At 33.7% G+C, this 16,253-nt stretch overlaps 2 protein-coding genes across 5 annotated transcripts; both read right to left on the minus strand.

The window, feature by feature from the left end:
• Window positions 1–779: 779 nt before the first annotated feature.
• On the minus strand, window positions 780–6,977 carry LOC108326085 (casein kinase 1-like protein 10). 2 transcript variants are annotated; one of them, XM_052875101.1, is made up of 14 exons: window positions 6,232–6,977; window positions 6,103–6,143; window positions 5,438–5,507; window positions 5,151–5,299; window positions 4,968–5,063; window positions 3,189–3,259; window positions 2,856–2,917; window positions 2,672–2,735; window positions 2,507–2,591; window positions 2,135–2,261; window positions 1,982–2,055; window positions 1,841–1,892; window positions 1,495–1,631; window positions 780–1,409 (listed from the first exon to the last, which is right to left on the minus strand). In XM_052875101.1, exons 1-14 carry the CDS (start codon window positions 6,305–6,307, stop codon window positions 1,116–1,118), a joined length of 1,398 nt encoding a protein of 465 aa, XP_052731061.1. In that variant the 5' UTR covers window positions 6,308–6,977; the 3' UTR covers window positions 780–1,115. The 2 variants fall into 2 exon arrangements, with proteins under 2 accessions (XP_052731061.1, XP_017414843.1); XM_017559354.2 differs by having other exon boundaries at window positions 780–1,391; window positions 6,232–6,975.
• A 1,319-nt stretch (window positions 6,978–8,296) lies between these two features.
• On the minus strand, window positions 8,297–15,333 carry LOC108326285 (uncharacterized). 3 transcript variants are annotated; one of them, XM_052875099.1, is made up of 15 exons: window positions 15,141–15,333; window positions 14,777–14,935; window positions 14,315–14,547; window positions 13,717–13,891; window positions 13,522–13,605; window positions 13,195–13,436; window positions 12,853–13,072; window positions 12,507–12,586; window positions 12,317–12,401; window positions 11,632–11,763; window positions 11,437–11,550; window positions 11,297–11,344; window positions 10,221–10,305; window positions 9,336–9,392; window positions 8,297–8,761 (listed from the first exon to the last, which is right to left on the minus strand). In XM_052875099.1, the coding sequence occupies exons 3-15, from the start codon at window positions 14,527–14,529 to the stop codon at window positions 8,661–8,663; spliced, it is 1,638 nt and encodes a 545-aa protein (XP_052731059.1). In that variant the 5' UTR covers window positions 14,530–14,547; window positions 14,777–14,935; window positions 15,141–15,333; the 3' UTR covers window positions 8,297–8,660. The 3 variants fall into 3 exon arrangements, with proteins under 3 accessions (XP_052731059.1, XP_052731060.1, XP_017415178.1); XM_052875100.1 differs by lacking the exon at window positions 14,777–14,935 and having other exon boundaries at window positions 12,853–12,985; XM_017559689.2 differs by lacking the exon at window positions 14,777–14,935.
• Between the last annotated feature and the right edge of the window lie 920 nt (window positions 15,334–16,253).

Genomic DNA, 16,253 nt, shown 5'->3' on the forward strand with positions numbered 1-16,253 from the left:
CTATGACTTTTATATTATTTATCAATTTAAACTTAAAATAAACAATATAATGGTCTCATGAGAATTGGGATGACAAAAGCATGCAGATATTTGTAATGCATTTTATTTTTTTCATACAATAGTACTTCCTGACTTGCTTTTCTCTCTCTCTCTCTCTCTCTTAGTAATTTAGTTGGACTTCAGACAGATATTTTCTAATTTTCTTTTATACTCTTACTTTTCCCTCTATTGGATACTGGGCTCAAACTTTCACGCAGTCAACCTAGTTACATTGATTGTATGCCATGGATTTTTAATTATAGTTTGTAACTCTATATATTATGTTTGGATTTTCTGCTGTTTTTGATCAACCTATACAGTTTTAATTTTACATAATTGATTTTTAAGGAAATAATAATTAAGTAAAATAAATTATATTTTAAAAATATTGTTCAAAACAAAGTTGTATTAAAATTTAGTGTAAAATAGTTAATCTTTTATTCATATAATACATATATATTATTGTAGAACCAAAATTGATCTGAAATAATTACCATTCCTTTTTTTCTTTTCTTTTTTTTCATTTTCAGACTGTCATTCCCATGGACCAAGACAAGACTCAATACTGGGACCACCTTTAGTGTAACATGCTATGAATTTAATTCTTACCGATATCAATGCATAATTGGATATTGGCTAAATTTTCCCAAGGTATTTTCATTCTTGTATTCATAATTGAAACCAATAATGTCATTCCTCAAATGCTCTGGGTTCGAAATATGAATAGAAAGTTCCAAAAGTTCCAAAAGCACTTTTGCAGATTCTTTTTCATTCATTTGACAGATAAATAGAGAACGAATTTATTACAACTTACAAGTAGCCATATATTAACAAATTCCTTAAGTAACATAGCATCTCTTCATGAATGGGTCCATGCTGAAATAATCATGGAAGAACATCTGAAGAGGTAGAAGAAGTGTCTGCCAAATCTTCGTGAAGAAGTTTGGGAGAGCTTTAGCCTCAGCATTGGATGGAAATATACAGAGTAATTAACATGTGTCGACATCTCAAAGGAAACTTTCAGCGCAGAAGAACTAAGACCATCGACACAATAAATCTGCTGATCACAAAGTTCTTCATTTCCTTTTCCCTGTGCTAAGTGACAGGAGTTCAAAGCTCCTGAGGGCATCATCACGGCCAAGTCTTGTCCCCGAAGTCCGAGTTAGAGATGTTTTAGACTCAGAACTAGGTTGAAGTCTCTGAGTTGTTGATAGTCTGCCACTGCTTGAGACCAGTCGGCTAACACGGCTTTCACTGGGCTCACCGGAAGAGCTTGGTCTGCTTGACAAGACAAGCTTCTTTGAAGAACTGCCATTACGAGAAGAACTCCGAGGCCTCTCAGAATCAGCTTGCTGCAGAGGATAACGGGACTAAGTATAAGAGTCCCGTAAAAGTTTGAAGGTAACCAATTCATATCATATACACACAGAAAATGATGACTAAGAAGATACTAACCACATCTTTAGACGAAGAAGGCGCATCGTCAGAAGACTTATGCCTAGAATGATCACCGTGTAGACCAAGTCCAGAGCCATTCCTCCTCGCAAATGCCTCAACTGCACCTGAGAATCTATCTCGAATCTCTGGTATAACTGGAATACAAGTCTTAGTCATTAGTTGATGAAAGCACTTCTCGGTCATGCACAATGTACAGAGAAATATTTTGAACAGGACAAAATAATCAATTTCAAAAATATGATGAGAATAAAAGCTCATAAACATGCAGAATACTAAATAAAATTTTAAGGACTATGAACACAAGTAACAACAGGCTACTGGAAAAACTGTAGACAGATGAAACCTGAAGGTCGTTCTCCTGATTGCCCTGGGTTTATGACTGGTTTCCCACTAGGCTGTTGAAGATGTGGCAAACAAATGATTAAAAAGAACTTTAACTTCTGCTAGAAAAATAATGATACTACGCTAGCTAAGAAGAACTAACTCGAGCTCTAGAGCTGGATCCAATTTGTGGATACTTCAACATTGTCCAATCAAATACATAGTCAAACTGATACCCTGAGAAAGCAAGAGCTTCAAAGTCTTAGAAAATTATTATTCACAAGGAAACATCAAAGGTTATTTGTGCAAAGTTAACCTTCTCGGATGAATAGGTCTCGAAAGAGTCTCTTAAGATAAGAGTAATCGGGCTTATCTTCAAACCGCAATGATCGGCAATAGTGGAAGTATGATGTGAATTCCGATGGATAGGACTTGCATAAGACCTGTCTCAGAAACCCACACAATAAATTCTTTGCAACAGACAATATAAAAGAAAAAATTAATTAATTGCACAACCAATTCTACTTGGTTAAAGAAAAATATTCCCAAAAAATGCCAGCACTGAACAAATTCTACTGATGATTAAGTCATCAAAAAACATTAATCAACCTAATATAAATAAACACCAAATTTTCTAATTGTTAGAAAATTCACATAAAAACTGCCTCTGAACAAATAATAACAACACCTCTATTGGAGTAAGCATCTTCTTTTCACTTATCTTGTCATACTTTTGCTTTTTAGTGCCAGCTTTCAAGCCTTGCCACGGGAGACTGGAACACAAAAGCCAAAAATGTTAAAATATAACAAAGATTACTGCAGAGAAAAAAAAGAAAACAGTATTTCAACTGACCTTCCTCTCAAAAAGTACATGAGCACATAACCAAGAGATTCTAGATCATCTCTTCTGCTTTGCTCTGCACAAATTATTACAAGATTGTTATAAACTTATATCCATTTTGACTTTAAAAAGCTTAAGAAAAATTTATTGATTAGAAGCTACACGCAGCAAGCCCACAATAAATAACCTCACTCACCAACTCCCAAATGAGTATTAATACTTGCATAACGAGCAGTTCCAGTGAGGTTTTTGTTTTCCCTGAAAAATATAAAGTATAATGACCATTCACAAAAGAAAAGTAATGTCTAAAACTCAAATTCCACCCATCAGCTTAATCCCTACTAAGCACCACAGCTATATGACAGAACACTTATACGATGTATCTTTAGAATAACTAGTTGTGGATCTGAATTATTGAGGTATACGTAGTACATATTGTATTGGGTTTGCTATGTATATATATTGAAGGGATGAGATGAAATGAAAACAAGCTGCAGAGCCTGCCCAAACAAAATCTCGAAATTATTACCTGTATGGTATATGCTTATGTGTTTGAAGGTCCCGGTACTTTTTTGCAAGACCATAATCAATTATGTATACCTTCAAATTATAAAAAAAAAACAAAAAAAAAAACAGAAAGAAAGAACATTAACCAAAACCAACTTAGTTATTTAATGCATGACACCAATCTGGCAGAAAATAAATTCAAAGATTTATTGTAAATTAACCTCCCTTTTCTTTACAGACTGAGTTTATATGATACTGTTAGGGACTGAATTTGTTTGGAAGCCTTCATAATTTACGAGATTGATAATAGTCTAACCTTAAGTAAACTGGAATAGTGAGTAGTTTGGTTTTATACAGTACCAGGAACACAACTTCGACTTATAAAGCATTAAATTATTAAAAAAAAATTAATTAGGCACAACAAGAGAGGGAGCAGTAGAGTGAAACTAAAATCAAACATAAACTGAAAAAAATACATATAAAAGAAATAAAAATAAAAATAAGAGAACCAAAGGTTTAGTTGCAAAATCATGCCATGGTTTACAGAAAGTTAAAGAGAGCTCCAATTAACAGATTTAGCAACCAAGCTATAATGTTATACAGTTCAATTATTTCGAATGTACGTTGTTTCCAATTCAAAGGTCTATACAACAAATCTTAAATATTTGAAAACGAGTTTTCATAGGAGAAGGGTAACAGTAACCAATATACAAAGCTCATAAGGGATTAGCAACACCATAGCTGAATTGGTTTGTTCAACTATTTACCAAAGCATACAGTCCAGAAGTAACAGAGTGTAGCTAAGGATTAAAACCACAATCTTGGAGGAATAACTAATTGTTGTGAAGCCATGGAGATTTGTGAAAATGGGGGGAGGAGAAAACTTTAATGAAGACAAGGTAGAAAGACTAAAGGGTCTTTCTTGCGTTGAAGTGTAAAAAAATGTTAAAAACCTTGATCAAAATATTTTGCTCAAAATTAGAAATAAGAATATCAAACAACTAGAAATACTGAACAAAACAATGCATTCTGAACAGCATCATTCAGAAGAAGAGAAATCAACTTATTCTAACTATGGCCTCGTAAAGAATAGAAATACTGGAATAAAAAAATGCATTGAACAAGTAGGAAAACTTCCCTAGAGAAGGTTTATAGTAGGAGAAATAAGGCAGAGAACAGATACTACAATATTAAGGAGTGAGCAGCAGTAGTTACAACCCAATAGACAATTAAATGTATAAGTCAGAATCAAAAGAGAATAAATGCTGTTCGCTCAAATAGACAATTAATTGTAACAGCCAGGAGGGAAGAAGATAATAAATATGAAGCAGGAAGCAGGGAAAGTTAGTAGACGCGTCTTGTGAAAGGATTTGGCTTGTGAGAGTGCATGTCTCTCCAATACAGGGGTAGGAGTATATTTTCCGCTCTGTATTCTTCATCCTCTCTTTGTCATTCTATTTCATTAAAATCGAGATTCAGGGTAATAAAATTTTATTTCTCGTCACAAGTTGTGATCAAGTTTTTGTCAAATAACTATCATAAACATATAAAGTAAGGTAAGCTTGTTTACACTTACAGCATTAAAGTTCTGAATAATAAATTTCATATCCAATGGCTACTACACGAGATCACTACAAATTTAAAGCAACATTGAAGTCTCCGTATATCCATAGTGTGAAAACAATTTAATCATAATATTAAATCATAACTGAAACTACTTGATAATACAGGAGGGATGCCATGCATAAACACACAACAGGACAAGACTTAATTAAAATAAATGTGGTATAGACAAAAATACCTGATTTGCCTTCCGGCCTAAACCCATTAAAAAGTTGTCAGGCTTTATATCTCGATGCAGAAAACCCCGGGAGTGCATGTACTCAACTCTGTTTATCTAGGTGAACCAAGTAGAGGAAAAGAGTAAAAATATAGCAGCTTTCTGCCCAAAGTATAACTTTGTTGAAATTAAAGCCATGCTTACTTGCTGATCTGCCAGCATCAGAACTGTTTTCAGAGATAATTTCCTATTACAATAGTTAAACAAGTCTTCAAGACTAGGCCCAAGGAGGTCAATAGCCATGACATTGTAGTCACCCTCAATTCCAAACCATTTTAGATGGGGTATACCAGCTTCAAAAAAAAAATTAAAGAGCTTATAGCCTAATTTCATTTCATGACAGTAAACTAAAGAAATGCAAGTCTAGCCTGCAAGAAAAGAAGTTGATAAAGTAAAGATTGGAAAAAAATGGTGAAAGGATGAAAACTTACTTCCCCCTTGGAGAAGCATATACAATTTAGACTCATAGTGAAGCTGGGGATGCTTGGTCTTCACAGATTCCTGTTAAAACAAGAGAATTGGGGTCCAAATAAACATCCATTAATAGAGGAGCATGAAACAGCGTGTCAAACAAAGTATGTAAATCAAATCTTAGACAGCAATATTTGTTATGCTTTCCCACTTGCCAATATATAAAAATACAGCATGATAATCATTTAAGACATATTTTAGGCAGGTGACCTTGGAAAATTACATACACGTGTTGAAACAGTCTTTGATCAGTGGTATACCTACTGAAAAGCATATGACCCATCAGTGTATTGTTATAACACTGTATTTTTCATGGCTGCCAAATGCCACGGAGGAATCTGATAATCCCCTTTAAAATTTCCGATCAACAATAGTTATCCTAAAACCCCTTTCTTATAAAGGTAACTTCTCATGTAACACAAGGCAACAGAAGCATGCACAAATAACAAAACCCGCAAATATTGCCCTATGACTCAGCTGACGGTTAAGCCACCAGCAAACAAAAGCATATCAATTACTTCAGTTCAACAACAAAAAACATTGATCTATGTTCTATGAAAAAAAAATATTATAAAAATAAAAATATCAATCAAAGACCCAATAGAACTCAAAAAATTGCACTCACTAGCTTAACAGCGACTTCCTCCCCACTTTGTACATTAACACCTGAAAAAACACAAAAATACCAGAAGATCAAGAAAGATGTTAAATCCAAATACTAATGATACAAAAACAAAATTCTCTGTATACTAACCTAGGTAAAGCTCGCCAAACGATCCACTCCCAATCTTCCTACCAAGCTTGAACTTTCCACCAATAACATGATCCATGATACAAACCCAATCTCCCGATCCTTGTTAAGTTACAAAAGCACTCTACTACACAACTCAAACAAAAAAAATTGCCTATTCCCAGTATCTCATCAACGATTGAGCTTTATTTACAGCACAATCTCAGATCCAACAAGATTTGCCAGTAACCCAAAGATCCGAAACTATATTTAATAACTCAAAAATTCAGGCTATGCTAATCCCAGTACCGTAAAAATCATAAGAAAAAACTTTTGATCAACGGAAGTAAGATCAGGAACTAGAATCTACAAAACACCCACTGCGATTGTGGGGTCGCTCAAAGAAACCCCTTCTCCTCTTCTACGACGAAAAGAGATCGAATGGCGAAAAGGATAGAAAAAAAAACGAAGTAGCAGTGAGTAGATAAACTAAATTATGTTCTATTGCGACTAATAGTGTGAAAAAATGCAGTAATGTAGAAGGAAGAGGAATCTAATAGGTACGATATTCTCGGGTAAATAGGGGTGATAGATTTGGCATCCACCTTCGGATCTGTCTTTGAGGACAGGAAGTAGATTTTGTAGGAAAAATGTCAGATTCGGAAAAAAGAAAAGAAAGTGATATGAGAGATAGAGAGAACATAGAAAGAATAGCTAATGTGAGGCTGGAGGAGGAAGAAAATGGACGCCTGTCCAAACTAACGCCAGTGACAACATTATTTATAGATACTACATAAATGTTTTATTCATTTAAATAAATAAATTATTTTACACCACCAAAATAAATAATTTGTTTTAATTTTCAATCCATGAAAATAAAATGTGATTAATTGGAGCAGACTATCCACTTAAAATAATCAACCATATATTTTTGTAAAAATTAGTCAGTAATAAAAGTCTGACATTCAAGTGAAGAGTTTATTTATGCTTCTGAAAAAGTGAGATTTATAGTTTATTTAGATTTATCTTAAATTTACTAATAAATGGTTAAAAGTTTGTTGGAGCCTACCTATGTGATAGAAAATGCCTATTGCATTTTGATTGTGTACAAAAGTTCATTAAATCAAACTAATTTGTTTGTTAAATTCAGGAAAAAAAGAAAATTTGTCGAATGCAAATATAAAAATAATTAAATTTACAAGAGAAGTAACTTGCCACTTTTGTATTTGTCTCTAATAATAGCTTTTTATATATACTTTGGAGCTTGTCTTTATGGAAGAGAGTTATAAGTTGTGCTTTAGTTTACGTGAAATATTATTATACCAATGTCTGAAAGCATTAGTAAGATTTTTGAAATAAATACTATAAAAATAGGTAAAACAATATAATTTTTTAGAAATCTATAAAATTTATTTAGTTAAGGGTGTCTTATAATAAGTCGAGGAAGTAGTATTGTTTTAGAAACTTGAAACTCTCTCCCTTCCCATTTCAAGCCAATATCACAAGTTTTTGGCAGTTTCTTCCGTCTTTTGTGACACCCATATGACAATAAACATAACCAAGATCTCAAAGCCTCAATGTTTTCTTGTGTATCAAATGACTTTTTGATGTGATGGATGTCACAATTTATCACAAAATGATGAAAATTTTATTTACATAATTGAAGAATTGAATGAATTTATTTACGAATGGACTGAGATAACAGATAAGATTGACTTGGCTAGATGCCACTCATTATGGGTTGTGGAGGAGTATATGTTTCAGGAGGAATGTATGTTCATTTTGCTAGATAAGTTACGTGGTTAGTTCATCACCTCATTTGCATTTGCATTTAAAATTGGTGATACCAACCCAATCTATTGCAAGGACTATTTTATCTTGAAGAAACAATAAATAAGGAATGAATGTGGATATTCAAGCATTATCTAATATTGAAAAAATAGGTTATGTAGGGTGTTCCCCTTCCCCCTCCCAAGCCCATAAAAGAAATTGTGAAATGAAGAAAAAATGAGCACAAAGATATAAAGGTTAGAACTTTTGAAGTGAGGTTCAAACGAAATGTTACCTTGGAAAGTAATGAATTTCTACATGGTAGTAAAAGAATGTGAGAATTGCACTTTCTTGTCAGCACGTCAGCAGTAACTTAATTACAAGAAAGAACTTGGATTCTCAATACATTGCAGCTTCATAAATGGTGAACAAAAGAATACAACACCAACCAAAAATGTAAAGAATATATACCTTTCAAGACTTTTTTTCTACAGACAAATATACCAATCAACCCAAAACCCAGCTATCCAAAACGACAAAGTTTCAGAGCCTTTGCTCCCATAACTATCCACGCCAAACTAACAAAAGAATGTGGGAAAGACTAAAACAATCAGTATTCAACTCTGGCATCTGGTCATACCTCAATGGCCATGTAAAAGCCCTGCAAAATATACTAACTCAGATCATTGAGATTCATTCTTCACTGGAACTTCACGTTGAGTAGGTAAGAGTTTTAAGAAGCTCCCCTGGGCAGGTTGATTAGCAACCGTTGCTGATTCATCATCTGCAGCAAGTGATTAGCTCAACTTAATAACCACAAGACAGTTAAAACTTTCAAGCTTTTAAGCCTCAATTTTTAAATAGCTGTTATCTCTATTATATGCAAAAGGGAAGGCATCTTTTCCCTTTGCTCATGAACTTTAATTGTTCAACATCAATAGTAACATAAATTTATTCTACTAAACAACATGGTTTTCCAATTTCAATATTCTGCACTCTTTTTCCCTGATCCAGGATCAAATTCGATTATTGTTGCCTTGAGCAAATATAACTTATATTTGAATGTTTTTCCATAAATTGCTGATCTATTACTTGAGATAACCTCATTAACACAAATATCGGTAGTTTACTATCACTCACATAACTTTTAAATTATCACCTGAAAACAGGTTCAATATGGTAAAATTTCAGGGGTGTGAGAAACCACGCCATAATGTCATGAAGAAGGATGCATAGTTCTACGATGGAGGTATTTGCTATCACAGCATTACTACTCATAAGTGAAGTGAATTACTAGATCTCAAATAAACCAACATAATATAGTGGTCAAAGGCATAAAACAACAAGCACATGCTTACCAAATAGGGTCTTGATAGATGGTCGCTTAGTTTTTGTGCTCTTCTTCTTCAATTCAGCTGAACACATCCATATTGTTTGTGAAGATTAGTGTATGATGAATCAATTTGGAAAAGAACAATAAACTTGGCACGTGACGGGAGTAATGAAAACAAGAAATGGATAGCTATTGTAAGCATCAAGGTTCTGCAACATGGTCTTCAATAAAATCACATTTTATTGAAATTATAGTCAATTGGATGTATCAACAAGAATTTTGCAAGTGGTAGCATTAACATGATATATATATATATATATATATATATATATATATATATATATATATATATATATATATATATAGTTTCTTTCTTCAGTAAGATGCACCATTTTTTCCCCACAGGTTTGTTGCTTTAAAGGACACAATAAAATGGGTTTAAAAGGGCTGACGACTGTTGATAAAACTTAAAAAGTAGAGTCCAGTACATGAATTATTAGAAGGTAAAATGTTTGCACAAATTATACAAAGTATTGTACAATATCGAATGTTAAAACTGAGTCACAGCAGAAGTGTAAGTTTATCAAAGAACATTACTCGATAAAACCCTAGCGCTAAACACTTCATGTTGTGCCCCCACAATAAAAAGCTCAATTAGACAAAGTTAAATACAATAAAATTGATAGGGCACAAAACCTTCCATTAGATTCACATCGAGTAAAAAAAAATATTAGATATTAGAAGCAATATCTTAAAGAGGAACTTTGGAACTTTCTTATTATTATAAAACGCAAAATATGAAAATGAGACAAAATTCTTATTATTATAAAACGCAAAATTAGGAAAATGAGACAAAAGGGTTTAAACAAAGCATAAACAAAATATGTTACACAAATGAAAATGTACTTACCAATTTCAGGTAGTTGATCATCATTCACAATTTCAAAGTTCTTATATGTGTACCCAACAAAGTTAACATCTTTAGACGACAGCATCTGCAGAAAATAACATGTCAAGTTACAAATCCAGACTTGAACATTCCTCATCAACACTAGTCATCAATGAATTTAAATAAAGATGCATTTGTATTTAGAGTTACTGTAACCAAAATTTGGATAAAATCCCAATGTCATCATCTAAAGAAAATTTTTCCATCTGCAAACAAAGGGGTTCAATTGATAGCTTGCCAGTAGCATAACAACAGAAGCAATCCAAAGAAAACTATTCAATCAAATGAAAGTTAGTCAAACTATCAAAGGACCTTAGTTCTTACTTCTTTCACCGCATGCTCTATGAAATATATTTATTGTTTCATGTACAAGAGGAAGGCCATCATGAGAAAAGAGGAAAGCTCAGAAGGACGATCCTTTAATTGTGTTAGGAGGACATATGACTAAGGCAAAGGAGGCTTCATACAAGAGGTGATCTACATATTCAATCTCAAGAAAAAAATATGGAAGGGGAACCCAAGTTGGGCCAATTAATCCAAATTGAAGTGGACAACAATGAGGGGCTTCATGTTAGATATCCAGTTAAGACATTGTTTAGACATATTTGGGCTTGTAATTTTCTTTGAATTGTTCGTAATTGTGTTTATATGTGCAGTATAATTTATTTAGTTTGCATTATAATATCTAAAATAGCAATCACTCGGCTTTTGTGGCATTTGTAGAGTTAGACACCGACAAGAAGCATTTTTAGATTTAGACACTATGGTGCTATCTGGGGATGATAAACACAGATAAATAATAGACAAACCACCAGATAGATAAATCTGAAAAGACACACAAAGGATACGAGCGTATTGCAGCAGTTTTATTACTTACACAACCCATTATCTCACATCTTAATTAATCTTCAAAGAAGAAGAACTGGGATACTGAAAGTCCACGTAGTAAATATTGTGTCAATTAAAAACATCACCACAATTACCACAGCTATAATACACTAACAATTTTCAAAATTTCAATAATAATTAGAACCAACCTTTCTCCATGGGCCTGATTTTGAGGAAGGTTGAGTTTGGTTGTCAACCTACACATCAATAGTAAATTAAGCAGCAGGAGGTTAGTACCGACAGATAAAAACCACATCTATACCTATGAAAATAAACATGTATAATATACCTCTTCAAACTTCTCAAAATTTTGAGTATCTAGTTCATCGTTAACCTCAGGAATAAAAGCAGCTTTCATTTGGTACAATTTGTCCCATTCAATGCCTTTGAACCATGGGTGAGCCTGGGAATAACAAATCAGCCAATTATGTCAACTGTAACCCAAAGTAAACTATACAATTCTGAAAATAATACACCACGCCACCTTTATTTCATCAGCCCCTTTCGTTCCAAGCCTTTGCTCAACATTACAAAGGAGTCTACTAATAAGATCCTTGGCCTCTGCTGAAAGTTTAACTTCTTCAGGAAATTTTAAATAATTTCTCCAATTTACTATCTGCAAATTTGAAGGTGTCAAACACAACATGAACATAATTGATGAAAGTAAAAAAAAAAAAAGGGTAAAAGGAAGACATACAAGGAATCATGATGCTCATGTCACAAATTATTAATAACTAAGGCACGCTGTCTCTTATTACTTAAAAACTTCAACACCAGTCAACATATGAATGGTCTAAAATATATTGTGACCATCCTCTACTATAAGAAAGGGAAGAAAAGGGTAGATGGGGTAATGAGAACAGAAAGATGCAATTCTCAGCACTAAGATACTGGGAAAACACCAATTTTTTTTCACACAATGCCAAAAATTTTAAGCCTTTCAGAACCATCTGCAGGCAAAATATCAATGATAAGGTCGTAAAAAATACTGGTAAGTGGTACTTATCATTTAGCAATATAGGCTTTCCCTAGGCACAGTGATCTACCAAAATTCAATGAAGTCAATGTGCTACACATGTCAAACCTCAAAAAACATTCATCCTAATTCAACAGTGATCCTAATTCAAGGATATTCATCCTTGTTCAACAGCAGTTGATCTAAACATTACCTTTCTACAAGTCAACATTGGTTCATCTGAATAAAAGGGCGGGTACCCCACTAGCATTTCATACATTATTGCTCCCAGGGACCACCTAGAAGCATTACCACAACCTCATCAGAACATATTGAAATAATATAAAGTCTAGAGAAACCAAGGGAACTTCAAGGTATTTTTTAAAAGGAAAAGTAGATAATACCAATCACATTCCATGCCATATCCTTTCTTCAGAAGGACTTCGGGGGCAATATAGTCAGGTGTTCCAACTGTAGAATAGGCCTGCAGTAATGAAAAGAAAGAAAAGCTTCAAATGCCATAGCTTGTAAAAACAGGAGTCAGCACCTTGTCAAAACACAAGTGAGGGCAGGTGGTCCCCAAATGTATATACAAAATGAAAAATACCTGTTAAGAAAAATACATCTTAAACTCAACAATATATAATATACAAGGTTAGTTAACAGGGTAAGAAGAAAATCGAAATCATAACCTGAAAGTTAACAAGGCATAAAGCTGTAATGGCTGCTTATGTATATTGAGTGACTTACAAGCATTCGCCTATTTTTCTGCCAATGCTGGAGTTGCTCCTGTTGGCTTCTTTTAGGAGCCAAAGGGCGTCCGTCGCTCTGAAGGGCTCCACTTCTGTTGCTTCCAATAGAGAAGTCCTTCTCCTGAAGATTACTGCAATCTAGTGGTTTACATAATCCAAAGTCTGATAATTTCATGTGACCATTTCTATCTAGCAGCAAGTTGTCAGGCTTGATATCTCTGGAACGCATGTAAGAAATAAAATAGTATACCTTTACTATGCGTAAGAAAACAGGACCACTGTAAAATTAATATAATAAGATTTTAATGGTGTAAAATTAGAATTTGCAGCTTGAGCTTACCGATGAATGTAATTATGTTTATGAATTGACTCTATGGCTAGGACAGTCTCCCCAACATAGAACCTGGCCTCATCTTCTGTCAGTATATCCTTCCGCATGAGCAAAGTCATCATATCACCACCAGGCAGATACTCCATTATGAGATATAAGAACTCTTCATCTTGAAAGGAACAATAAAGCTTTACAATGCAATTGCTGTCGACTTCTGCAAGTAGATTCCTCTCAGCTTTTACATGTTCCACCTAAACAGGGTTAAAAAGTAATCAATGAGTCTAACAAGAGAATATTCATTTTAACATCGAGAGCAAGTCCTGATGATTCTGTTACCTGGCCTCTGCGAAGCATCTCTGATTTCTTAAGTTTCTTCATAGCATATACATGACCAGTCGCCTTCTCTCGGCATACTCTGACCTATAAAGAAAAAAATTGCAGTCACAAATTATCTGGCAAATCTTTTGTGACATGTGAAAAATCAGAAACATAATTTTTTTTTTAATTTTAGTGAATAAAGGTAGATTATACCTCTCCAAATGCACCCTTCCCAATCATAGTCAAGGGCTCAAAATCATCAGCCCCCATTTTATGCCTCTTAAGGCGCATGTATTCCCTCTCCTTTTTCTCAAAATACTTAAGCAAATTGTTCTGCTCTTCCTCAGAGACTTCAGCATCTGCCAACTTTTTCTCTAGCATATTACGCCTGCAAGAATAATGTGTTTAGCCTTATTAAGAACTTACAACAATTTCCATCTGCAGAAATTGTGTGCACATAATCTACTACAGCCCATCAGAGACAATATAAGACAATATGTCAAGAACAAAAATAAAGCAATTCTGTCATGATGAGTGATCCATCTTTCCGGTAGAGAAAAGTTTTACAGAACAATATATCAAGAATCACACATCATACAAGATTGTATACCAACGTCAAAGAATACTGATTAGCTCCTTATTTGGCTTGTACAATGACAAGCAAAAAAACTAAAGAAATCCCTCATTTATATTTTCCGGGAGATGCCCATATCTAAGTTAAAACAACTACTTTACATGAGAGAATTAGTCAACAGGAACTTTAGATTATACAATCACAATGATCCAAAATATAAGATAAAAGTAAACATACCGATCCTTTCTCTCCTGCAAGTCCTTCATTTGTTTCTTATAATGGTTTTCTATATACTGCTTTGCAGCTGCAACCTTCTGTTTGGTCACATTTGAAGGTGCTACTTCATTGGTTGGGGGTTTTGACCCTTCCTTTGCAATGCCCTTAGTTTCCTTGCTTTTTGAAGACCGTGTTTTATCTTTTGGCTTTAGTTTACTGAACCAGCACTTATCCATTTTGGAAATCTCTTAAGCCTGCTTGTTATGCACTAAAAATATTAGAAGTTTTCTCAACCAAGGACAACATTAGCTAAGTTACGGATTTAACAACAAATTAGACTTCAAAACCTTGATCAAATTTGCAATGCTTGAAAACTACCGGAAACAAATTAACCATACACTGTCTAGTTCAAAAAACTTAAACTGGACAATTGAAGCAGAGGTAAACTTTCAGATTACTCAAAAGCTTAAAAAACATAGAAACCGTGGAATTCAAAGAAGCAGCCCCGATCTTCAGCCCAACCAGCGATCCCCACATATCTATCAAGCACACTCAATTGCACACAGTACAAGTCAAATCCCTTAAATGGGTAGTAAAGAACAAGGTCAAATTACAATCTTGAACAGCCACAAAGACCCGTCACTGTCACCAACGAAAAAAAAATTGATTCTCACTTCACTTCTCATTGTACTAACCAACCAAACAAACAAACACAATCATAAGGCAAGAATTAAAATTGAAGATACCCATCATCGAAATCGAATCGAAATGAATTAAGCAACACTTGAAGAAGCAAAACAACATGAAATTCGGACTGAAAAAGCAAAAGGGTGTTAGAGGGAAAAACCTGAAATTGAGAGGAATCAGGAGGTTGTGGCATGTGGGAGCGAAAGAAGTGAGTCAGATAGAGCGAAAGAAAGTGTAGAAAGAAAAGTGAAAGAGCCGAGATTATCGGTGTGAAGAAAGAAGGTGGAGGGAGAAAGAGAGAGAAAGAAAGAGGACCACTTTGCGACCATCATTTCCATGCCCCATTCATTCCCTCGTTTACTCCTTTTTTTTCCTTTTATATATATTCTTTTATATATTTTTTATGTTAAAAGTTGGGAACCTCTTTATTTTCTACCATCCAAATTTGATATATAAGTCTTTTACAGTGTTCTTAACATTTTATGTTATACTACAGATAGTGAAACATGGGTTAAATTTTAATTAATTTTGTAATGTGTATCATCACTTCACATATTTCCATAACCGATTATTTATATCTGATATTTTTTTAACTTTTTCTTCCAATGTTCTAAATAGTTGTAGTGAATACATTCAAAAGAGATGTTGGAGTAGGTGTCCCTTAGTTTCTCAACACTCAATGTTTTTATGATCCTAGGAAGCTAACTGTTGGTTCCATTTTATGGTCTTCAAATTCACATTGTTGGGAGCGTTTTAATTTTTTTATCCCAAAATGGATAATACTATACTTGTATTATGGATATGATATGAGCAATTCTAGTATTCTTCTTCATCAGCATAAAGATACAACCTTTATATTTTGGGTTGATGATTATGTAGTGTGGCAAAACAACATCCAATGACACTAGGAATTCTCCAAACCCTGGCATTGATACTCTTTTGTTCAGACATCATTTTCTTTAATCTTTCCTTCTTTCAATGTTTCCACTGACTGAAAAGAAGTCTAGAAAAGGTGTTGGGTCCCCTTAATTCTAAGAGGGTAATGGAGGATTATTAATATGGTATTATAATAATAATGGAAAAATTATATAAAAAAAATATGTACAACAGGTATATAAACTTTATTAGATATAGATTTTAATGAGAGTTGGAAAGCACTTCATTTCTCTCCTTTTCATCTCACTGTTATTTGTTACCAAACTAAGGTGCTTTTCCTTTAACAGCAGAGATCTTAATTCTTAAGAATTATATTTTCACCTGTTAATTTTATATA

Source organism: Vigna angularis, chromosome 3 (genome assembly GCF_016808095.1).
Source record: "Vigna angularis cultivar LongXiaoDou No.4 chromosome 3, ASM1680809v1, whole genome shotgun sequence".
NCBI classification, from domain to species: domain Eukaryota; kingdom Viridiplantae; phylum Streptophyta; class Magnoliopsida; order Fabales; family Fabaceae; genus Vigna; species Vigna angularis.